Consider the following 25,717-nt stretch of genomic DNA (forward strand, 5'->3'; position numbering starts at 1 on the left):
AACATCAGCCCCTTCTTACCTTTCTTTTCAGCCCCACACCCGACCTGGCAGCATCAAGTTCCACAATGAAGGAACAGATGCACTGTTGTTTCCGCTTCCGCATTCGCATTACAGAACTAGAAGGCCATATCATTACCAATCCCTCTCAACTCTTACAAGTTAAGAAAGCAACTACCCCAAAACATTTCAATGTACAACCTTAACATTTCAATGTACATTCACACAAGTTGACCTATTCTAGATGTTTCATTACCACTAAAAGAACCTGATCAGCAAAAACAGAAAAGTGATTCCCATAATACATGTGCAGCAAATATACTTCCAACTTATACAGGCTCATCTTCACATATTAATCTCATGAATATCTAAAGGAACAATTGTACATGTGGGAAAAGCTCAAAATAAACAATATGTGACAAAAAAGAATATGGTTAAATATAACTTGGCCAAAGGAAAACATGGCACAAGAAGGCTTCTAATCAATGACACACCCATATTTCAAATGACATTTTGACGGTAGATACAATACAGCCTGCAAATTAGACTCTAAAATATTCGATTTGGGCCAAAAGTAGACAAAAGATAAAAATTCAAGAACTTCAGAAAAACAATAGAAAGGTACATAAATACACACATCATCTTCTAATGCAATACAAATAGCCTCAAGGAATGCCTCCAACACTTTGTTTTCCGGCTGCTGCTTTAGAACTTTCAGCTTTCTACGGGATTTGATCTTCTAACGCTTTAAATCTAGCTTCATATATAAGTTTGTACTTGGCAAATTGATCTTTGTACTTATCAAACTCAACTTTCTGCTTTTCAATTGCAGCTTCCAGCTTTGGAATTTTAGCTTTCAGCTTTGGAATTTTAGCTTTCAGCTTTGGAATTTCAGTTTCCAGCTTTCGAATTTCAGCTTGCAGCTTTCTAATTTCAGTTTTCAGCTTTCGAATTTCAGCTTGCAGCTTTCTAATTTCAGCATTTTAATTTCAGCAGCTTTCTGCTTACGAACTTCAGCTCTGAGCTCTTGAATATCAAGAGCTTTCTGCCTTCGAACAACAGCAGCTTTCTTCCTCCTCACTTCAATTTCCTTCTCAGTTTAAGGCTGAAAGCTGAAAGACTAAAGATGGATGCTGAAATTAAGGAGAAGGAAGCTGAAAGTCAAAACAAGGATGCTCAAATTAAGGAGAAGGCAGCTGAAGTTCGGATGAAGGAAGATGAAGTTCGGAGGAGGCTGAAAGCTAAAAGACTAAAGATGGATGCTGAAATTAAGGAGAAGGAAGCTGAAAGTCAAAACAAGGATGCTCAAATTAAGGAGAAGGAAGCTGAAGTTCGGATGAAGGAAGATGAAGTTCGGAGGAAGGAAATTGAAGTGAGGAGGAAGAAAGCTGTTGTTGTTCGAAGGCAGAAAGCTCTTGATATTCAAGAGCTCATAGCTGAAGTTCGTAAGAAGAAAGCTGCTGAAATTAAAATGCTGAAAGCTGAAAGCTGCAAGCTGAAATTCGAAAGCTAAAAACTGAAATTAGAAAGCTGCAAGCTGAAATTCGAAAGCTGGAAACTGAAATTCCAAAGCTGAAAGCTAAAATTCCAAAGCTGAAAGCTAAAATTCCAAAGCTGGAAGCTGCAATTGAAAAGCAGAAAGTTGAGTTTGATAAGTACAAAGATCAATTTGCTAAGTACAAACTTATATATAAAGCTAGATTTAAAGCGTTAGAAGATCAAATCCCGTAGAAACCTGAAAGTTCTAAAGCAGCAGCCGGAAAACAAAGTGTTGGAGGCATTCCTTGAGGCTATTTGTATTGCATTAGAAGATGATGTGTGTATTTATGTACCTTTCTATTGTTTTTCTGAAGTTCTTGAATTTTTATCTTTTGTCTACTTTTGGCCCAAAACGAATATTTTAGAGTCTAATTTGCAGGTTGTATTGTATCTACCGTCAAAATGTCATTTGAAATATGGGTGTGTCATTGATTAGAAGCCTTCTTGTGTCATTGATTAGAATGTGATGCTTGCAGGGAAGTAGGACGACATTAATCTGTTCTTCAAAGCAAACTCTACATAAGATCTTCTCCTGGTACATATTTAGCAATCAATTTAAAGCGTGTTAGATCCTAATACTATTAAAAGTCATTCAAGCACAAACAACGAATGGAAATAAACTACTGTCTACTACTACTAACTAACTAACAAGAATGCTAGTTGTGGATGAAATATAGAAAGCATTTTTAACTGCTTAACAGTTGCAAAGTTAAACCGAGACAACTGTTCTCTTATTAAGTGGTTTATTTACTTCTACAATTTTGTAACTTTTACTAAAAATGATATGCAATCAAGGTCAACAACGTTACATTTTGAAGTTTTTCATATTCCTCCTGGCTATATTTTGTAACTTCTGTCTGCTCACCAAGTGCAGCTTGAAGTCTCCAAATCTGCAAGTTACGAAGAGACGGTTATTGAAATGTACAAAAATGATTAAACCTGCTCACGTACTTGGTTTAACTTATTCTTAAATAAGTAAAACGTGAAGTAAGAAATACTAATGTGGTAGCTACATATATTGATATAAGGAAACAATGTCTTCACCTCCTCAATAAGTTCCCCTCTAGGCATTTTCTTCACGGTATCGGGAGAGAAAGTATTATACCTAAATAGTAAATCAAATTACATATCATCATAGAGAAATATGAATAACATTATACACTGGTCAAAATACTAAAAAAGGCATAATGTAACGTAGAGTACTGACCCAGAACTCCCGGCACAGAAAAGTCTAGCTTCTTCCTCTCTACTTCCTTCATCTATTGACCACCAACCTAACAACCTGACAAGAGGAAAAGTGCAGTTATCAACAAATTTTTCACGTCAGTTCAGCGACGTTTTAAGTTTTTCTAGCCAATTAAATAAAAACTGATACCTTGATCCATGATGAAAAAACCCAAAGCAGTCACGGGATTTTGATGCTATAGATGAGTAGCTCCTAGGAAGATCCCCATGATGGAGTAAAAGAACAATCTTCTCTATTAATCTATATGCTGCAAATAATACTCCAGCTCCTTGCAACAGTAAAAGCGGAGAAAAAATTACCCAAATGGGTATATCTTTTGCACCCGATGGTGTTCCCTGAAATTTAAACAACAAAAAACGAGGAAAGAAAATAAAAGGATGAGGAAAAACCTACAAAGTGTTAGAAAAATAATGAGAGGATTTTGTTAGCATTTATACCTCTAAATGCATAAAAAGTAGCATTTGGAAAGCAATGAATGGAATTTTCATTATATGTCCGCCTATGTCCTGCAGACTGCAAAACGCATTTTGCTCCCCATCTTCATCGGTAGAAATAACTATACCTTCTCTACTCCATTCCAAATATCTTATGGTATTTGACGATGAACATGGTTCTGTAATGTGACCGTTTCCATGAATTGTAGGATTGTGCCACTTTGTACATACGAGAAACGCAAAGCACTGTGCGATACTACAAAAGATAAAACGGTTTTATGATGGAAACGGCACAACACTAATACCAAATGCTTAAAGCAGTTTATCAAGAAAAGTTAACTATACCCATAGTTTATAAACAAGTCCCACCATCCAAGAGCGGCAACATCACCTGCAGGTAATTGAGAATTAATAGCCATCAGATTTTAATAAAAAACGGTAACAGTTATGATTGAAAATTAATTAGGTAATTTTCTACCATTCATTTATTTTTAAATGAAAAATCAACGGTCACTAATATCCTATGAAGCACGTGCACCAGACAAGACACGGACACTGACACGTCGACACCGATAATAATTTGAGAAAATGACGATTCAAGGTAATCATAAGCGTCCGTGTCGTGTCTGTGTCAGACACCGGGACACACCTAATTTGAGGAGTGTCCGTATGCAGAGAGGTCAAGAAAAGCTGGGGAATGATGTCTATAACATTAAATTTCAACAGTAAGTTAATTACACAGTAAACAATTGTTTCAGAGTGGAAATTAACACTTACCACATATCTTTAGAAGGGTGAACACTGTGGCAGCAATAAAGAAGACCATGGATATCGAAATCCAGAAATGCTGGAAAACAGAATTATGCGATTTGAATTTAGTAACGAGAATTGAGAAAATAAAAAGGCAAGATCACATAATCAACGGAGAAAACACTTAAGAATTTGTCTTAATAGCAAGTATTGAATAATAAGGTAATCTGAATTATTAAGATGTGAAAAATGGTGCTGGCACCAACAATCAATCGAATGAAGCATCAATATGATAGTCAATATTGTTAAAATAGTGCAAAACTAGAATAAAACAAAGAATTAAGGTTGGTTGAATTGAAAAATCATATTTGTTTTTATTTTTATATTTTCCTCATCTCCAGGCATCAAAGCCCTACACATCCTATAAAGATACATTTTTTGTCAATAAAGCATAAGCTTGATACAAAGTAGTTAATAGTATTGAACCTCGCAGCTTGAATAATTGATTAATATTGAGTCTAGCCATGTGCAGCGATACAATTAGCTTTTACAAGCTTATAATTATGCCGCTTTGCAGCAATCAACATGATTTGCAGAAGAAAAAAAACCAAAATGCAAGTTACTTTGTAAAACATTTTATAATAATGAATGATTGTGGCGATTCTGTTTCCAATTTTTTATGACAGTTCCAACTGATTTTACAAGATGGAGGACTATTTATGACTTGACATATATCTTAGAGTTTGAGCTCACGGCATAAGCGTAAGTCAAGCATCAGAAAACTGGGTTGTCAGGTGACGATTACCTAAGCCTTATAAGCACTACTCATGCCATATATCTTTAATCGATGTGGGACTAACCACACTCCCTCACTCACACCCAACACAACGAAGGTGATGAAGGCTGCAATTAAGGTAGTCCAAAGTTTCCGTAATTAAGGCGGCTAGTGACGGACTACAGTTTAGGTGGATTTCCAACGTATAGAATAAAAATTTTGGTAAGCTATAAAGGAAACAAGATAATTACCTAATGTTATCGATCAAAATCACCAATTCGAAAGCTATAAGAGGTATGAATACAATCTTCAAATTCACCACTGCATCATTACAATGAATAATTAATTAAACTGATAGCATCTTACAATCAATGAATTATAAAATAATGTCCATGATAGTTGTGCCATAGAAATGTTGCTTACCATAACTGCTACCAAGATGTATACACAGAAGAAGCTCAAATGCCACAAGTAATGGTGTTGCTATAACTGAATGACAAGGTGCCCACTGCATGTGAACAAAATATTTTTATATCAGAAACAAAAACCTAAAACACGACAAATTTCTAATTTTTCCACAAAACAGGTATGTCTTACTTGGCGACCATGAGGCATTGAAGGAGCAGGCATGGAAAACCTGCCTCGTGCTACAACCACATGAAACAACCAAAGAGGCAAAAACACGGTCCTGCCAAAAAGAAAGATATGTTATGATGTAACGAACTGTCAAAGAATCAAAGGGAAGATTATATTATAGCTTAATCTATTTCTTCTAGCTTCTAAGAAATCCACAATCTGAGATCACTACTCAAAACTCTACCTATCAATATTTTAAGACATGATTTGAACCAATAGCCCCTAATTTAGAAGGAATGATCATAGGTTTATGTCTGGTTTACTACAACATAACATAAATGGGCAGGACATCAACTGAATCTGACGCCCACACCCACACTGGTGTGTATGATACATCTCAATATGTGTCCAGAAGTTTTCCAATAACTTTTTATTTTACAATAAAGTACCCGATATTTCAAAGATACCTCTTCCATGCGTCTTACCTAGGGCTGCTCACTGTATCCGGATAAGTAGTCCATCTATAACCGGAACCAAATCTGGTTATAAATGAACACATACGACTCTTACCAACTAAAAACACGTTGTCAACCAGATACGATACAACATTGATCAGCATTATTTTTAGGCTTAACTACATGTTTGGTCCCTTATTTTAGGTTTCAATTTGGTCCATTTGTTTAAAAAGTATAAATTTGGTCCCTTACGTTTCCACCATATGCATTAGTTAGTCTTTTCCGTTAGTTTTGTCACTAACACTGTTTCAACTATACACGTGTCCAAACTGTCCAAGTGTCGATGTGTCTGTCCACATATGCAAACGTCTGCCACATGTGACAAAAGGACTAACTAATGCAAACGGTGGAAACGTAAGGGACCAAATTGAAACCTAAAATAAACGTAAAGGATCAAATATGTAGTTAAGCCTTATTTTTACTTAATTTTTTTATCATTTTGACTATGTGTTCCCTTACTTCATATGCATGTTAATAAGGGAATAATTTGGTTGTCCTTAATTGTATATATTTCCATTCCTAGAATAGACTAGAAAATCAGACATAGAATATTTGTAATCAATAGTTGTAAATGCTCATGCTATTATATATAGAAGCAATACAATGAAAGGCATCAAGCTTCTGACAATGCACCCCCAGAAAAACACTTGCAGTTGGCAGCAAGGGGTTGCAATTGTGCGCACCGCATGAGCAATTTTCCTTTGGCTTATGCATAGAGTGATGCTGAGTTGCTGCTGTATTTTGTGCATTTGCTTCATTGTTAGGGTTTCCACATTTTCTGTGTTCTAGAGTCTTATTTTTCCACCTAATCTACTCTTTCGCCCATCTGTGTAGCTATTCTAGTTGCAGATTTGCTCCGCTATAGCTCATTATTTGCACTATTTTTGCTATTATTCTCACTCGTATCCCCATATCGGTGTCTTATTATAGCTCGATAAGCTGATAGCTTATATACACATTATATACTATTATACTAGTATTTCACAATTTTAGTAAATTTTCATTCCCTAGTCAGACAAACTATATCTTCACTTTCATTAGGACATAGGACACTAAAACACAGGAATCCCCATTCTCCCCACAGAAAAATTCAGTATCACAGAGAAATCAGCAACCAAGAACTCAAAGTTATACAATTCCATTTCCAAACAAAAATCAATTTAACAAAATAATACAATAAATATATTAATGCAATTAAACACCCAGCATACAAATAAAGCAAACAACTTTTCTAAAGGGGAAAAAAAATTGAAAAGATAAAATTTTGATCTGACCCTTTAATTTGTTTGTACATTTAATGAAAAGGGTTGATAAGAAAGAAGGTAAAGAGAGAGTAAAAGAAGAAAAAAAACTCACCACCATGAAAAAATGAAGAAACGGTCAAGTTTGAGAACAAGGAGAAGAGTGAAGGAGAAAAGAAAGGCATGAGCTAACATAGCTTGAAGGGATTTGGCTACCCTTCTCCAACTCATCACTCTTCTTCGAACCAGCATTTTGGTTTCTTCTCACAAAAAAGATGAAGAAATTGCAGAGACCAAAAGAGAAACAGTTGGTGATGACGTGGACAGAGAGAAACACTTGTATCTGTTTTGTGTCGTGTTGCAAAGGATGATGAAATGGAAACTGAAATTTCGCAGAAGATGATGGAATCAAAAATCCTCGAGAAGAGAGAGAGAGAGAGAGAGAGAGAGAGAGAGAGAGAGAGAGAGAGAGAGAGAGAGAGGGACTTTGGAACAAACGAAGTATGAATGATTGGTTGAAATAATCCAAATTATTTGAACAGCCAGTATTTTTTTATAATATACTAACGTCTATATATTTATTTGATGTTGAACGATAACTGCCAAATTATATAAATCCATTTCATCAAATTCTACCTACCATTAAATGGTATGACTGACTTTTTTTTTATTAAAAAAAATTAAGATGGGATGGTATTTCAGTCCAAAAAAGATGGGATGGTATTACCTCTTTTAATTTTCTCTATGGTGTGGAACTATTTGATCGGTTTTGGTTTAATTTTGAAGACAGAAAAATTTAAGAATTAATAGGTCTTTTATTCCTTGTAATATTACCGAATTTTGTTTTACTCCTTGTAAAAACAAAAATTAAGTCTCCCTTAGAATGTTTAGATTCTTCTATTTTAGACCCTGAGACTACAGCATCACATCTGACTGTATCATTAGCATGAAATGACCAGGACACGTGGAATTTATTTTATTTTTTAAAGTCATGTCATTAAACACGTGAAAATTTATTTATTTCATAGTGTTTGCCATTTGTTGCAATTTTTTTTTTATTTCCATTCCTATCATGAATATCATCAAAGTTCATCTTCCCGGACAAATAGGTCACAACTTTCCACACTTTACAACATAATACAAACATAATATGAATGAATAAACCAAGAAGAAAAAAAACTCAAAATCTAAGACAAGAATGAAGGAAATTTGGTTTGACTATTCTTATCCCAAAATTTTGACATCTCCTGAATTTTCCCTTGGGGTTTTCGATTATATTTGCAACTAACATCTTTATTGTTTGATCACATCCACATCTGAGTAAATTCAATCCACTTGAGTTTCTAGTTGATGATGTTTTGCTTGACCCATTTTTCAAACCCTAATCCCAAAACACTTAAATATGTTACAAATAATGAGGAAGGTGATGTGAAAAGGGAAGACAAATGAAAATGATGGAAGAAGAGAGAAACAAGACAATTATGGAAGAAGAGAGAAACAAGAACAACAACACGATGATGAGAGGAACATGAAGAAGGTTTTTAACATTCTTTCTTTCATTTTCAGATTTTTTTTTTTTTTATAAAAATAAATAAATTTTACACCTGTTTAATGACATGACTTTAATAAATAAATAAATTTCACATGTCATTGCCACATTATGCTAACGATATAGTCAGATGTCGGGATCTAAACACTATACGAGGAATTATTAATTTTTTTTTACGTGAGGTAAAACAAAACTCGCTAACATTACAGGTAGAAGCTCTATTAACCCAAAATTTAAATCAATTGGATAATAAATTTATATCATGCTAACGATATAGTCAGTATTTATTTACAATTTTTTTCACGAAATTCAAAACAAACTAAATTGATTAATAAATAATTACTAATTTGTTCTGTTCAAATAAGTTAATGATTTTATTCTTACATCCGATATATTTTGGAATTGGATTTTTCACAACTAGTCCCACACCCGTGCGATGCACAGGTGTTATGTGGTATTTTATATTATAATGTTGAAAAATTATTTGTATAAATTGTAACAATAAGTATTATAAAATGAAAATAATAATAATAATAATAATAATAATAATAATAATAATAATAATATAAAAGTGATGTACTTATCACTTCCTCCAACCAATATATATACCTATATGTATAGAGAATGAGTACGGACCATCAAAATTGAATGAAATATATTTATTTTTTTGGTGGGGTGTGCCAGTCAATGCAATAGTGCAACGCATAGGCGACACACTAAAATTGAATGAAATATGATAATGATAATGGTTATTATATATTTCAATCTCATAACCTAACTTTTTGCATAACCTTCACTCTTCTCTAAAATTATAATGTAATTAAGTCAATAATGTATATCTTCGTATTTTTTTTGTGTGACTAAATTATAAACTCTTTGTTGTTTCTATGAAAACGGTTGACATTTAAATGGGATAAATGTTGAAGAGAATCCAACCATGTTCATCTTCATTGTCACTAAGAAATGTTATAATAATGTAGAAAAATGTAACATCACAACATCAATTTTTGGATAATTGGAGAGGTATAATTCAATAATAATGTAGAAAATTGTAACATCTTGTGACATCAATTTTTGGATAATTGGAGAAGCATAATTATTTATTATTTATTATGAGACTGATATAATATAAAAAAAAAATAGAGATGAGAATGATATAATATTGATTATATTGAAAAAAAATATAAGGAAGTGATGTGGAAACAAAAAAAATAGAGATGAAAATGATATAATATAAGGAAGTGATGTGGCATTATTGTGTGATTTAATTGGATGTAAATGAGTGATGTGGATTAGGGTTATGATGGATAGTAGGAGAACTATCCAGGAATTATATATATAGATTACAGTAATGTGTTGTAACTAATCTAGACCGTCCAATTTATGATTGGTGGCCGAGTTTTATTTATTTTTAAAACTATATTTTAATCTAAACTGTCTGTTCTCAAATTAATGTCCATGATTGATTACAACATAAAATTGCATCATTATTTAACAACAATATCTAATTAGTGACGCACATTAATTGATTAACGAGATTTCCACTGTCCATGTCTGCTATCCAACGAAACCACAGTCAAGAAAACAGACTTAACGGAATCACCGAGAAAAAAAGACCCTTTTGAACTTGATTCTAGTCTGACTTTGTGAAAATTCATGTATTGTCATCCTCTCCTAACCATCTCTGTCCTTTCTAGTCATGTTCCACATATAATAAAGATTTTTTTTTTTGACAATATATATAATAAAGATAAAATATAAAATTAATTTATATAAAGCAATACCTCTCTATTTTTCAAATCAATAATATAAATAGGAAAATGCTAAACAGTGCCCCCGGGGCACTGGTTAAACATGTTAAAATAGAAATTTTGTCTCGAAATGCGTACATTCAATGCCTCAAAAGTACAAAAAGTTGTCTTTTCAATATAAATTTTATTTTTTATTTCCTTTTTAGGTATACTTAACAAGTGCCCCGGGGGCACTGTTTAGCATGACCCATATAAATATAATCGGGCTAAATATAAGATTTATGAAGCCTATCCTTTTTGTACCATCTACCCGTTTATATCTACATACAAAATTTAATAATTTTCCTTTTTTTTATTTTTTATTTATTTATGATGTTAATCCTCCAATTCCCAGGAAAATTAGACCCTAATAATTCAGAATTCGGCAACAAGGTAAGTAAAATTGGCCAAAAATTAAACTCGGGTTCTCTCAAACAATCTGTCATTTCTTACAAAAAAATAAATAAATATGTCATTTGATGAAACTCATTAACCACTTGAGGTTAATGACTTGATTGTCTAATAATTTTGAATGGAAGAGGAATATCCTGAAATAAAGAAAACCATAATAGAATCACATAAAATGAGTTTAACTTGGTTGATAGTGACATTGTATTATATATGTCGGGGTCAGGATTCTAATATCGAACATCCCTACTGTTTCACCTTGATGATGGAATTTCTAGCCATTAGGCTACTTTAAAAAGAAAATTATGTGAAATTTATCTTTATTGAACATTTTAATTAAAAAAAAGTAGAAAATATTTGCTCCGTTTGTGACTATAAGTAAACATGGCGGACCCAAAAATAAAACAGTCCAAGTACTTGCGTGACTCCGAATAAAATATATACTTTTTCTTTTTGCGCCCCCCAACTTTTTTGCACCTTCTAAAATTCTAAAATACTTCGATCTAGGAAGCACGGACACTTCTATGATTAGGCGTGTCGCGGTGTCCGACACTCATGACACTCGTACGACACATGTTGGATAGGTCAAACCAGTGTCCAAAAAAAATCAATTTTTTCTTAACTGTGACACTTCTTTGATCGGTGTCCGACACCTGTAAGAGACTCACACGACACGTGTTGGACAAGTGTCCAAAAAAATTATTTTTTCTTTACGTATACTCTCCTTACGCACATATCAGACATATCTACAAAAGTTAAAGATGCGTCGAAACAACAATATTGATCAATGAGGGATTGAAGACATTGCATTTTGATTACAATAATTTTAGTTTTTTCGATAGTAGATGGATAAATAAAGGTAAAATATTATTATATTTTGTTTTATAACTTTTTTTAAGAAATAATTTGCTCAACTTAGATTTACATGTATATATTTTAATTTTCAATTTATATCTTTTATAAATATGTAGCGGTGTCGGTGTTCTATATTTTTTACATTAACGGTGTCGTCGTGTCTGTGTCAATGTCGTATCGCGGTATGCGTGTCGAAGTCCATGCTTCATAAACTTCAATTACAAGATAATTAACAAACGTTAAAAGAGGAGAAAATTTAAAGAAAAAAAACAGAATTTGCTATATAAGTAGTCAACTCAAGGATATAAAATCCTAATAAAATACATCACTGATTGACTGCTATTTTGATCCGACAATTTCTTTTTGACAAATTAATTTGCACATTTTTTTTGACTCAATCCTTTCACAACTTTTTATTTTTGTTGACAGAACTGCACTAGTTTTTTTCACAACATAGAAAATAATCCTTTAATTTTTACTATCGATTTAATCTATTCAACATCAAGTGATTTCAACCGTCCCTCCCAATTTCGGTTGCTAGGAGAAAAAGTAATCCTTTTCGGTTTGCACCAGTTGAAACACAGAAATAAAGAAAAAACATTGCTTTGGCGTGAAAAAGAAGGCAAGAGAAATTGTTAATTAATTAATTAAAAAAATAAAATAAAAAACAAAACAAGACAATAGAGAAACTGAGAAAGTTTGTTTGTTCCAAAGTCTCTCTCTCTCTCTCTCTCTCTCTCTCTCTTCTCTTGACATCCTCCGAGGATTTTTGATTCCATCATCTTCTGCGAAATTTCAGTTTCCATTTCATCATCCTTTGCAACACGACACAAAACAGATACAAGTGTTTCTCTCTGTCCACGTCATCACCAACTGTTTCTCTTTTGGTCTCTGCAATTTCTTCATCTTTTTTTGTGAGAAGAAACCAAAATGCTGGTTCGAAGAAGAGTGATGAGTTGGAGAAGGGTAGCCAAATCCCTTCAAGCTATGTTAGCTCATGCCTTTCTTTTCTCCTTCACTCTTCTCCTTGTTCTCAAACTTGACCGTTTCTTCATTTTTTCATGGTGGTGAGTTTTTTCTCTTCTTTTACTCTCTCTTTACCTTCTTTCTTATCAACCCTTTTCATTAAATGTACAAACAAATTAAAGGGTCAGATCAAAATTTTATCTTTTCAATTTTTCTTCTGTGAACAATTTTTTCTGTCAATTATGTTTCCCCCTTTTGTTTTATTTTTTTTTTCAATGTATGTGTGAACTGAAGGGTTTAATTTTTTTTTTTTTTTTTTAATTTTGTAGAAAATGACATTTGATTTAGGAGAATGATGCTGGGTATTTTTTTTTCCCCTTTAGAAAAGTTGTTTGCTTTATTTGTATGCTGTGTGTTTAATTGCATTAATATATTTATTATGATTTTGTTAAATTGATTTTTGTTTGGAAATGGAATTGTATAACTTTGAGTTCTTGGTTGCTGATTTCTGTGATACTGAATTTTTCTGTGGGGAGAATGTGGATTCCTGTGTTTTAGTGTCCTATGTCCTAATGAAAGTGAAGATAGTTTGTCTGACTAGGGAATGAAAATTTACTAAAAAATTGGGATACGAGTGAGAATAATAGCAAAAATAGTGCAAATAATGAGCTATAGCTGAGCAAATCTGCAACTAGAATAGCTACACAGATGGGCGAAAGAGTAGATTAGGTGGAAAAATAAGACTCTAGAACACAGAAAATGTGGAAACCCTAACAATGAAGCAAATGCACAAAATACAGCAGCAACTCAGCATCACTCTATGCATAAGCCAAAGGAAAATTGCTCATGCGGTGCGCACAATTGCAACCCCTTGCTGCCAACTGCAAGTGTTTTTCTGGGGGTGCATTGTCAGAAGCTTGATGCCTTTCATTGTATTGCTTCTATATATAATAGCATGAGCATTTACAACTATTGATTACAAATATTCTATGTCTGATTTTCTAGTCTATTCTAGGAATGGAAATATATACAATTAAGGACAACCAAATTATTCCCTTATTAACATGCATATGAAGTAAGGGAACACATAGTCAAAATGATAAAAAAATTAAGTAAAAATAAGGCTTAACTACATATTTGATCCTTTACGTTTATTTCAGGTTTCAATTTGGTCCCTTACGTTTCCACCGTTTGCATTAGTTAGTCCTTTTGTCACATGTGGTAGACGTTTGCATATGTGGACAGACACATCGACACTTGGACAGTTGGACACGTGTATAGTTGAAACAGTGTTAGTGACAAAACTAACGGAAAGGACTAACTAATGCATATGGTGGAAACGTAAGGGACCAAATTTATACTTTTTAAACAAATGGACCAAATTGAAACCTAAAATAAGGGACCAAACATGTAGTTAAGCCTAAAAATAATGCTGATCAATGTTGTATCGTATCTGGTTGACAACGTGTTTTTAGTTGGTAAGAGTCGTATGTGTTCATTTATAACCAGATTTGGTTCCGGTTATAGATGGACTACTTATCCGGATACAGTGAGCAGCCCTAGGTAAGACGCATGGAAGAGGTATCTTTGAAATATCGGGTACTTTATTGTAAAATAAAAAGTTATTGGAAAACTTCTGGACACATATTGAGATGTATCATACACACCAGTGTGGGTGTGGGCGTCAGATTCAGTTGATGTCCTGCCCATTTATGTTATGTTGTAGTAAACCAGACATAAACCTATGACCATTCCTTCTAAATTAGGGGCTATTGGTTCAAATCATGTCTTAAAATATTGATAGGTAGAGTTTTGAGTAGTGATCTCAGATTGTGGTTTTCTTAGAAGCTAGAGGAAATAGATTAAGCTATAATATAATCTTCCCTTTGATTCTTTGACAGTTCGTTACATCATAACATATCTTTCTTTTTGGCAGGACCGTGTTTTTGCCTCTTTGGTTGTTTCATGTGGTTGTAGCACGAGGCAGGTTTTCCATGCCTGCTCCTTCAATGCCTCATGGTCGCCAAGTAAGACATACCTGTTTTTTGGAAAAATTAGAAATTTGTCGTGTTTTAGGTTTTTGTTTCTGTAATAAAAATATTTTGTTGACACGCAGTGGGCACCTTGTCATTCAGTTATAGCAACACCATTACTTGTGGCATTTGAGCTTCTTCTGTGTATACATCTTGGTAGCAGTTATGGTAAGCAACATTTCTATGGCACAACTATCATGGACATTATTTTATAATTCATTGATTGTAAGATGCTATCAGTTTAATTAATTATTCATTGTAATGATGCAGTGGTGAATTTGAAGATTGTATTCATACCTCTTATAGCTTTCGAATTGGTGATTTTGATCGATAACATTAGGTAATTATCTTGTTTCCTTTATAGCTTACCAAAATTTATATTCTATACGTTGGAAATCCACCTAAACTGTAGTCCGTCACTAGCCGCCTTAATTACGGAAACTTTGGACTACCTTAATTGCAGCCTTCATCACCTTCGTTGTGTTGGGTGTGAGTGAGGGAGTGTGGTTAGTCCCACATCGATTAAAGATATATGGCATGAGTAGTGCTTATAAGGCTTAGGTAATCGTCACCTTACAACCCAGTTTTGTGATGCTTGACTTACGCTTACGCCCTGAGCTCAAATTCTAAGATATATGTCAAGTCATAAATAGTCCTCCATCTTGTAAAATCAGTTGAAACTGTCATAAAAAATTGGAAACAGAATCGCCACAATCATTCATTATTATAAAATGTTTTACAAAGTAACTTGCATTTTGGGTTTTTTTTCTGCAAATCATGTTGATTGCTGCAAAGCGGCATAATTATAAGCTTGTAAAAGTTAATTGTATTGCTGCACATGGCTAGACTCAATATTAATCAATTATACAAGCTGCGAGGTTCAATACTATTAACTACTTTGTATCAAGCTTATGCTTTATTGACAAAAAATGTATCTTTATAGGATGTGTAGGGCTTTGATGCCTGGAGATGAGGAAAATATGACGGATGAAGCAGTATGGGAAACTCTTCCTGTAAGATATATAATTCCTTAATTGACTATTAATTGATCAATGATATAAAGGCCTTAATTCTTTGTGAAAAATAAAAACAAATATGATTTTTCAATTCAACCAACCTTAATTCTTTGTTTTATTCTAGTTTTGCACTATTTTAACAATATTGACTATCATATTGATGCGTCATTCGATTGATTGTTAGTGCCAGCACCATTTTTCACATCTTAATAATTAACATTACCTTATTATTCAATACTTGCTATTAAGACAAATTCTTAAGTGTTTTCTCCGTTGATTATGTGATCTTGCCTTTTTATTTTCTCAATTCTTGTTACTAAATTCAAATCGCATAATTCTGTTTTCCAGCATTTCTGGATTTCGATATCCATGGTCTTCTTTATTGCTGCCACAGTGTTCACCCTTCTAAAGATATGTGGTAAGTGTTAATTTCCACTCTGAAACAATTGTTTACTGTGTAATTAACTTACTGTTGAAATTTAATGTTATAGACATCATTCCCCAGCTTTTCTTGACCTCTCTGCATACGGACACTCCTCAAATTAGGTGTGTCCCGGTGTCTGACACAGACACGACACGGACGCTTATGATTACATTGAATTGTCATTTTCTCAAATTATTATCGGTGTCGACGTGTCAGTGTCCGTGTCTTGTCTGGTGCACGTGCTTCATAGGATATTAGTGACCGTTGATTTTTCATTTAAAAATAAATGAATGGTAGAAAATTACCTAATTAATTTTCAATCATAACTGTTACCGTTTTTTATTAAAATCTGATGGCTATTAATTCTCAATTACCTGCAGGTGATGTTGCCGCTCTTGGATGGTGGGACTTGTTTATAAACTATGGGTATAGTTAACTTTTCTTGATAAACTGCTTTAAGCATTTGGTATTAGTGTTGTGCCGTTTCCATCATAAAACCGTTTTATCTTTTGTAGTATCGCACAGTGCTTTGCGTTTCTCGTATGTACAAAGTGGCACAATCCTACAATTCATGGAAACGGTCACATTACAGAACCATGTTCATCGTCAAATACCATAAGATATTTGGAATGGAGTAGAGAAGGTATAGTTATTTCTACTGATGAAGACGGGGAGCAAAATGCGTTTTGCAGTCTGCAGGACATAGGCGGACATATAATGAAAATTCCATTCATTGCTTTCCAAATACTACTTTTTATGCATTTAGAGGTATAAATGCTAACAAAATCCTCTCATTATTTTTCTAACACTTTGTAGGTTTTTCCTCACCCTTTTATTTTCTTTCCTCGTTTTTTGTTGTTTAAATTTCAGGGAACCCCATCGGGTGCAAAAGATATACCCATTTGGGTAATTTTTTCTCCGCTTTTACTGTTGCAAGGAGCTGGAGTATTATTTGCAGCATATAGATTAATAGAGAAGATTGTTCTTTTACTCCATCATGGGGATCTTCCTAGGAGCTACTCATCTATAGCATCAAAATCCCGTGACTGCTTTGGGTTTTTTCATCATGGATCAAGGTATCAGTTTTTATTTAATTGGCTAGAAAAACTTAAAACGTCGCTGAACTGACGTGAAAAATTTGTTGATAACTGCACTTTTCCTCTTGTCAGGTTGTTAGGTTGGTGGTCAATAGATGAAGGAAGTAGAGAGGAAGAAGCTAGACTTTTCTGTGCCGGGAGTTCTGGGTCAGTACTCTACGTTACATTATGCCTTTTTTAGTATTTTTGACCAGTGTATAATGTTATTCATATTTCTCTATGATGATATGTAATTTGATTTACTATTTAGGTATAATACTTTCTCTCCTGATACCGTGAAGAAAATGCCTAGAGGGGAACTTGTTGAGGAGGTGAAGACATTGTTTCCTTATATCAATATATGTAGCTACCACATTAGTATTTCTTACTTCACGTTTTACTTATTTAAGAATAAGTTAAACCAAGTACGTGAGCAGGTTTAATCATTTTCGTACATTTCAATAACCGTCTCTTCGTAACTTGCAGATTTGGAGACTTCAAGCTGCACTTGGTGAGCAGACAGAAGTTACAAAATATAGACAGGAGGAATATGAAAAACTTCAAAATGTAACGTTCTTGACCTTGATTGCATATCGTTTTTAGTAAAAGTTACAAAATTGTAGAAGTAAATAAACCACTTAATAAGAGAACAGTTGTCTCGGTTTAACTTTGCAACTGTTAAGCAGTTAAAAATGCTTTCTATATTTCATCCACAACTAGCATTCTTGTTAGTTAGTTAGTAGTAGTAGTTTATTTCCATTCGTTGTTTGTGCTTGAATGACTTTTAATCGTATTAGGATCTAACACGCTTTAAATTGATTGCTAAATATGTACCAGGAGAAGATCTTATGTAGAGTTTGCTTTGAAGAACAGATTAATGTGGTCCTACTTCCCTGCAAGCATCACATTCTTTGCAGGTAATTGCTCAGTCAAATACTTTGTCACTACAAATATTTAGGGACTTATGCTTAGAGAAATTAGTTATTTCTTTTTGTTGTTGCCGTTGTTTGACTTCTGACGTGGTTAACAGCACCTGCTGCGAAAAATGCAAGAAGTGCCCTATCTGCCGTGGAACCATTGAAGAACGGATGCCTGTATATGATGTGTAGACCGGGTTGACTGTAAGATATATAAATATTATCTCACTATGGCTTGTGGTTTTAGATGAGGCAAGCACAAACAATTTATTAATTTCTCTGCTCATAGATATGGTGAACATACCGAAGTTGTACATAGTTTTAAACATTCATTGCAAGTTCAAACCCCACCTCCATTAAATTGTGCATTTCTTCAATATTGAAATTTCGCTTTTGGTGCTGGACCGCTGGTATGTGCAATCGCATTTTGATTTTTTTAGTTTCTACGTAATGCAAGATGTTTATTGAACTATATATGAACTATGAATGCCATCATGCAGTTAAGGATTCACATGGCTGTCATTGAGGCATGTTTGTACTTGTAGTGAGTTATTATAGTCAAAGGAAACTTTGTTGAATGTTTGGTCTGAGTCTGTGAAGTATCAACTATCAATCAATCAATCAATCACTTCATGATATTGATATTGCAGTTATTTTCTGTATGTCCACTTTTGTAGCGTTTTTAATGCTAACTCGACATGGTACTTGCACTATAAATTCTGAAACATTTCGTTACGCAAAACTTGCAAATAGTGGACCATTCAATCCTAAGGCATTTAAGAACGAACTACGAAAGGGACGGAGACGAGCACAACAAGCAACGGCTGTGAGCTCATGGCTGATAAACTTGTTGATATGTGTGCGTGGCCGCTGGACTGTGACGGTGGAGGCAAGTTTATAAACCGGCTTGTATTATGCAGCTACTACTAGCTTGTAGCATATTTTTATCAAACATAGTCAAAGGTAATAAATTTGTAGGTCATGTTTAGCTAGTTTATTTAAGCAGCACTATGTGACTTCTCATTTTAAGAGAGTTTCTTTTATCTTCCCTCAAAGTTTCGTCGAAAGTAAACTTAAGGATGGAAAATAAAACTGTTTTTTGGGAGGGCCACAAGTCCACAACTGTAGATCGTTTTTAAGTTTCAACTGTTTAGAAGTAGAGAATACTTTAAGGCTCAGAGAGCATTTACAAAGATATTCGCATTTATCACCCTCCAAAGACACCGACGAGATTCAAACCCGGAACCTCTTAGTTCAAGACCTGTTTTTTTTTACCATTAGACCAAACTCTTAAGAGTTAGCATTTTGTATTTTTTGTGTAACCATTATTTTCAATAGTAAATAAATACCCCACAAGTGCTCCACAAAAATCATTGAATAGCATACATGAAAAAGCAACACAATTACAATACATGAAGACTTTTACCTCAACACAGAATAACAAGAATTTTTTGCCGTAGACAGCAATTATTTATACTACTTAGGATTAGGATTAATCAAACACATGAAATGATGAAACAGTCTTGAAAACAACATCAACAATCAATCAGCATGTCTTATGACTCAAAAGAATATCCACCTCAGGTGAATCTTTTCAACAGGAAGCAGTGATTGGCACCGGCTCTACCAAAGCCTTTGCGCCGCCCCCGCCAGCGCCCGTAACTCCAGTTTCTTCTTTATGAATCTTGTCAGCCGCCATGACAACAAATTTTTCGTAGCAATCCTCTAAACTTCTTAACGATTCACCAGGATACAGAGTACTAATCTCAACATCATGAATTCCATCTATCTTGAAGTTAACTTGACATCCATTGATAAATATATCATGAGTGATTGATGCCACAATACTTTCTGGTATGCAATTTTCTGCATTTCCACATAATCAAAATTAATACTTTCTGGTATGAAACATTTTATTGTTTCATATTATTTGTCAATTTACAATATCAAAAAAATTAAGAGAATATGATTGAACCTGCGGATATTGCTAGAAGATCGTCCTCAGAGACGGTCACTCTAGGAATTTTTCGTGCAATTTTGTTTTCCCACAAAGAAGCAAGCTCATTCATGCTATAACAATTCGCTGAAGGTCGAAAATGAACATTTTTGTTGATTGTTCTGTCATCATCAATGACCTTCATTGTGAATTTTCCAATATCATAGCCATCAACAAAGTAAGCTGCAAAATTAATCATGTTTATTTAATACTAACATGATATTATTTAAGGCTATTGTAAGAAATTTAGCGCATGTTTGGTATCACAGTAAATTTGCCTGAATGACGACGATGATTCTAAACATGCAGTTATATACCTTTGACATCGCCATGACCATAGATATGCAATTGATCCAACGGTGGAGGAAGCTGTGATGGATGACAATTGTCATAGTAAGGCCAAGATGCGATCGAATTGCAACAAATGTAGGTGTATGGTACACCAGATTCCTCGATGACACGCCTAACCAAACGCTTCTGTTTGTACATTGTTAGACCAGGTTCAACAGGATCTGCTCTGTCCACATCGTGACCAAATTCTGAAGGCAAAAACCTCTGCAACATATTAAATTGATTATATACACGTATTTAATGTAACCATCATGACATTAAGGGGGGTGTATTGGATCAGGATTTCAAAGAATTTTAAAAGACTTTTTTATGATAAAAAAGTCTTATGGTATTCAATCAAGACTTTTACAAAAGTTCAATAAATCTTGTGGTATTAGTTTCAACTTTCAGGAAACATATATAAATCTTCAAAAATGTTATTCAAACACAAATATCAAACAAATATACAGCATTTATATACTTTTTGTTTTTTTTAATATTTTTTGCATGTTTCGAATTGCGTGCTGTGAGGGAAGAGAGAGAATGTGTCGTATTTTTATCTACAAATTTGTGTTGATATATCACTCCTCATAAATCTTTTTACCAAAAAAAGAACAACATAGTGTCTTGTACTCTTGTTGTCCCACACAACCATGAGAGATTTTGATTTTGATTTGTCAAATCAAAGAAATTCATTTTCATTTTTTAAGTCAAACAAATATGTCTCCTCTAAAGTGAACAATTGAGTAATTTTGGTCATTAATTGACAAATCAAAAGTAAATATTATCGGTTCACCATAATAAATTATAGTTTTGTTAAAATAACAACCATTAATTTTACCATTTTACGTTTTATTCACTTTACATTAAATATCCTTGATGCCAGAACTGACCCCTAACCAGATTCAACTTGTGGTGAAAAGCCAAAAAAAAAAAAATCTTCATACTATTACATATTTTTTTATAACAATATCAATTATTATCAATTATAGATAGTAATTTAAATTGTTGAGAATGAACCAAGGTTTTTTGGGTTCGGGGTCAAATATGAATTTGAGCAATCTAGAGGGGGAATCCATAATTTTTAATGAAATAGTTAATTTTGTTAACATAAAAAAGGAGAGTTACACTATGTGGTATTTTATTTTAGGGTCCACATTTGTACTTTATTTAAGGTATATAATATATTAACTGGATGCTTCTAAGTTCTAACATTGCTCTATAGAAATAAAAAGTACCGTACAATTTCAAAATTAAAGATGTGCTGTACAATTAATTATTAAAATTGAAAACTTATCCACTTAAAGTATTAATAATTGAAAACTTATCAACATAAAGTAACTACTCTAAAGTCTAAACTGTCCTTTGTTTAAGTTTTAGCTTGATAAAAAAACGGTGCTAGTCCGTAAGCATCCGTTTGGATTTAACTTATTTTTTAGTTTATGAAAATAGTTTATGCAAATAAATAAATTTTTATGTTAATTTATAAGTTTTTACTAATAAAAATTGTATTTTTATAAGTTTATTTTTTCATAAACTACATTGAAAAACTTATAATAATACATTTTTTTTTTACCGAACTTATAATAATACATAAAAATTGATTTATTTGCATAAATTGTTTCACACAAACTAAAAATAAGTCAATCCAAATAGATCCTAAGTACAGCTAAGTAATCATCAATTTTATACATTTAAGATGTGTGAGTCTAACCAATGTGAGTCTATCTACTAAATTTTTCATTATTTTTTTTTGAAAAAGTGATATTCATTATAATATTTTGTTTTACTACAAAAAATGGAAATCCAAATTATTATTTTTTGTTTACAATGGAGCAGATGATCAAAATTTACAATGGAACCAATGATCGAACTCATGACCTCATACATACTACTCAAACTCCTCATCACCAGACCAAAACCTACTAAGTTAAATGGAAATCCAGATTAGTTAAACTATAAATTTGAATTTGAAATTTTACCTTAATGGTGTTAATAGACTTCATAGCCTCCACCAAAATAAGCTGATCCAGCAAGCCATCAGCCCCTCCTATTGCAGAAATGACTACATCTATCTCATATTTTTTCAAAATCATCTCCATAAACTCCTTATTATTTACCCGACCCTGCCATATACACATAAACATAATTTGATGCATGTTTGGGTATCACATTTCAATGTACACACTATAAAAATTAAGAGGCTCTATTACGTTGTCTCTAAAAAAAAAAATAATAATAATAATTAGATATACACAATTTATTTATATTGTGACTTACATAAATGACAATGGCACCTTTTTCTTGGAATGTTTTGATAGTGGCAACCTTAGAAGACATAAGAGGTCCTGGTCGGACCAACAAGTAGGTTTGGTGTGTTGTGGAAAGACTTGCCTCAGTTACAAATTTTCCAATGAAACCTGTTCCTCCAACAATTAGCACACGACCCTTGTTGTTGGTAGTAGTAGGAGTGGTTGGTGATGATGCTGCTGGTGCCATTACTTTTAGGGGTAGAAGAGTTGTATGCAAAATTGAAGGGTGTGCTAGTTTGTTTATATAGAAGCAAATCAATGGACCCGTTACATTATTGAATATTTATGACATAAAGGGATAATATTGGGGGTTGCTATATTGTTTTTCATCTACTCTTCAACACCCCTAACGTTTTATTTACCCCTGTCTAACTTATTCATATGAACGTTTGGATTTGGTGATTTGAAGTTTAGGTCACGTGTGTCAAAATAAACAAGAAGAAAAAGATTAGGTGACCAACTACACAATCTTAAAAAACATAAAAATCAAGGTTTGATTTTTTAGTCTAATTAATAATTGTTTCAACTAGAAATCGAATTTAAGTTTTTTCGAAGCATCGGTCTTTACCACATGAACATTAATCTGAGCTCAATGTCTTAACCAACTACACAATCTTAAAAAAAAAAATTTTTTTGAGGAAATCAGAAATCAAACTCAAATTCTTTCGAACGATCTGTTTTGAGGAAAACTCATTAACCACTTGAAAATAATATCTTGGTTAATTCGAGTTCGATTTTGTTATACTTATCATGAAACAAATCAATGTGCGGATGCTCTTACTCACATAAATTGTGGGTGTTTTATAAATTTTGTCCGACTCAAATTAGTCATTAATTAAACTAACACAAATCTCTATGCAATTTTTCTTAGGGCTTTGACCATCCATTTAACTATAAATAAATAAATCTCAATTTGGATTTTTTTTTTGTTTTTTTCTTACAAATATAAAAATTATTATATCAGTATAAAAATAAATAAACTTGACTCATTTTATTAATAAAAATTATTATATCATTATAAATTAGTAATTAGTTTAAAATATTACCAAAAAAGGTAATTAGTTTAAAAATCATCTTTGTTATGAATGACCAACTATATTTGTTTGTCTACCACAAAGTTTAAATTAGTAGACTCAAAGTCTCCATAAACATATTTCAGTTGTTAGGAACGTTACATTATATATACAATCGAATATCAAATTTTCAACTTATTCATCTCAAAGATGAATTTTTAGTCACTAAATTATTTTTACAAAAATAATAATCTTATTAGTGCAAGTGCAAATGATGAGCCAATTCTCACATGTCAATGGTTGTACACTTGTACCATGAACAACGTCAACCTTAATTGGTTGTACTATGAACAAGATCAACCTTAATCTTATTACTTTCTTTCTTCTTTTTTTTAATCTTATTACTTAACCAAAATGTGTCAGCCATCCTCCATTCCATTCCATCCTCACATAAAAAGGGAATCTCTGTGGCATTGAACCAAACTACCTTGGCCCTACTTAATGGTTTTCTCTAACATGAACAAAGTCTTTAAGTTGTGCATGGTGCATAACTACTGATTTATATTATAACGAATACAAATTTTACAAAATTTATTGTTGGATTGAAAGTTTATATCATATAGATAATTTATAAAAATTTTGAAATTTTTTGAAAATCATTTGTTATGTTCAAAATTAATGGTTTATGAGTTTTTATTGAATACCGTTAATTTTCATGGGTCTCAATAACATATCAAATAATTTTCCAAAAATTTCAAATTTTTTATAGATGATCTATATGATATAAACTATGAATCCAACGATGGATTTTATAAAATTTGTATTTGTTATAATATAAATCTCTACTTGTGCACCATGCACAACTTGAAGAACTTGTTCATGTTAGAATTGGCCCTAATTAATTGTGTAAACTTTACAGTAATCACTTTTTCTTTTTAATGAAATGCGAATTACAATTCAACTTTTAAGTGAAAAAGCCGGATATTTAAATTGAGAGGAAAATATAAATTTTTTACTAATATGTTTGATAAGAGTGGCATCTTACTCATATCTCTATACGATGGAGAATTAAGAGTTATATAGTTTTTGGATAAACTTTTTTTGTGTAGTTGATTTTAAGGAAATGGTTTTTGTTGTGATTTAGTGATATTTTTATTTTAAAAGTTAAAAAGAAATTGAGTGATTTGATGATAGAAAATATATCGAGGGAATAGAATATGATGAGTTTTGTTCTGGATTGGGTTTGATGTTAAGTTCGGTCCATTTAGGCGTCGAACTCAATTCAAAACTATGTTGGTCCAAAGTCATATGTCTTTGTCCAATGACCATAGAAGTTAACCATTTTGTAAAGCCGACATCAGAATGCGAAAGCTCTAACTAACTTATGAACACCTCGGACTCTAGCCAACTTAAGCCCTTCTAAAATTCTCCAAGGCTTCACCACATATGCACTACAAGCCCAACCACTATGATCTCCACGCAACACACCTCATGACCTTCACAAACTGTGTAACCTCCTCTCTTAGAAGCACCATCCATGTTACCCAACCATCATCTGTGGCCACCAACATCGAAGATTTGGAGTAACTATAAAAGACTTATTTTTGAAGTCAATATATCTCTTTTAATATATGTTGTTTAGATATGAAAATATAATAAAAAAATTATACTGAAAAAATCATAAAATAAAACCACAACATTTATTTAATGATGATGAATACATTTAGGAATGTGAAATAAAACCACAAAAAAATATTAATTATACGAGATTTTTTTATTTAATTACAGTGAAATATTATTTATTCCTGACTGTGCCCTTTTGTTTAAAAAACTGAAAATAAATCAGGTGTTAATATTTTATTGTAATTAAATAAAAAATTGTGTATGAATAAAAGCACTATTCATGTCTAGATTCAAATGCAAAAACCACAAATAAATATTTTTGCAATACAATGACAT

General features: G+C 32.7%; 3 protein-coding genes across 3 annotated transcripts; 1 reads left to right on the forward strand and 2 right to left on the reverse strand.

The window, feature by feature from the left end:
* Nucleotides 1–426: 426 nt before the first annotated feature.
* On the reverse strand, nt 427–7,488 carry LOC123920189. The gene is made up of 13 exons (XM_045972386.1): nt 7,189–7,488; nt 5,339–5,429; nt 5,165–5,249; nt 4,993–5,062; nt 4,349–4,387; nt 3,994–4,085; nt 3,562–3,607; nt 3,220–3,472; nt 2,912–3,117; nt 2,744–2,818; nt 2,581–2,641; nt 2,346–2,426; nt 427–2,068 (listed from the first exon to the last, which is right to left on the reverse strand). Exons 1-13 carry the CDS (start codon nt 7,323–7,325, stop codon nt 1,934–1,936), a joined length of 1,371 nt encoding a protein of 456 aa, XP_045828342.1. The 5' UTR covers nt 7,326–7,488; the 3' UTR covers nt 427–1,933.
* Nucleotides 7,489–12,342: 4,854 nt separating this feature from the next.
* LOC123920196 lies at nt 12,343–18,492 on the forward strand. The gene is made up of 14 exons (XM_045972395.1): nt 12,343–12,742; nt 14,578–14,668; nt 14,758–14,842; nt 14,945–15,014; nt 15,618–15,687; nt 16,039–16,108; nt 16,495–16,540; nt 16,630–16,882; nt 16,985–17,190; nt 17,284–17,358; nt 17,462–17,522; nt 17,677–17,757; nt 18,028–18,107; nt 18,221–18,492. Exons 1-14 carry the CDS (start codon nt 12,606–12,608, stop codon nt 18,297–18,299), a joined length of 1,404 nt encoding a protein of 467 aa, XP_045828351.1. The 5' UTR covers nt 12,343–12,605; the 3' UTR covers nt 18,300–18,492.
* Nucleotides 18,493–19,464: 972 nt separating this feature from the next.
* LOC123920205 (leucoanthocyanidin reductase-like) lies at nt 19,465–23,010 on the reverse strand. Its single transcript, XM_045972404.1, has 5 exons — nt 22,714–23,010; nt 22,416–22,559; nt 20,421–20,658; nt 20,083–20,286; nt 19,465–19,973 (listed from the first exon to the last, which is right to left on the reverse strand). Exons 1-5 carry the CDS (start codon nt 22,930–22,932, stop codon nt 19,702–19,704), a joined length of 1,077 nt encoding a protein of 358 aa, XP_045828360.1. The 5' UTR covers nt 22,933–23,010; the 3' UTR covers nt 19,465–19,701.
* Between the last annotated feature and the right edge of the window lie 2,707 nt (nt 23,011–25,717).

This window comes from Trifolium pratense, linkage group LG1 (assembly GCF_020283565.1).
Source record: "Trifolium pratense cultivar HEN17-A07 linkage group LG1, ARS_RC_1.1, whole genome shotgun sequence".
NCBI classification, from domain to species: domain Eukaryota; kingdom Viridiplantae; phylum Streptophyta; class Magnoliopsida; order Fabales; family Fabaceae; genus Trifolium; species Trifolium pratense.

Bases quoted from the DNA above. Each gene is read 5' to 3' on its own strand.
- LOC123920205 (XM_045972404.1), bottom strand. From the start codon at position 22,932: ATGGCACCAGCAGCATCATCACCAACCACTCCTACTACTACCAACAAC. The intron at 20,659-22,415 runs GTAAAATTTCAA...AATATGTTGCAG, and splicing joins AGTCTATTAACACCATTAAG to AGGTTTTTGCCTTCAGAATT. The intron at 19,974-20,082 runs GTTCAATCATAT...GTGGAAATGCAG, and splicing joins TCTTCTAGCAATATCCGCAG to AAAATTGCATACCAGAAAGT.
- LOC123920196 (XM_045972395.1), top strand. From the start codon at position 12,606: ATGCTGGTTCGAAGAAGAGTGATGAGTTGGAGAAGGGTAGCCAAATCC. The intron at 14,843-14,944 runs GTAAGCAACATT...GTAATGATGCAG, and splicing joins ACATCTTGGTAGCAGTTATG to TGGTGAATTTGAAGATTGTA. The intron at 17,758-18,027 runs GTAACGTTCTTG...AATATGTACCAG, and splicing joins AATATGAAAAACTTCAAAAT to GAGAAGATCTTATGTAGAGT.
- LOC123920189 (XM_045972386.1), bottom strand. From the start codon at position 7,325: ATGCTGGTTCGAAGAAGAGTGATGAGTTGGAGAAGGGTAGCCAAATCC. The intron at 4,388-4,992 runs GTAATTATCTTG...GTATCTTTATAG, and splicing joins ATTTTGATCGATAACATTAG to GATGTGTAGGGCTTTGATGC. The intron at 2,819-2,911 runs GTATCAGTTTTT...TCCTCTTGTCAG, and splicing joins TTTTTTCATCATGGATCAAG to GTTGTTAGGTTGGTGGTCAA.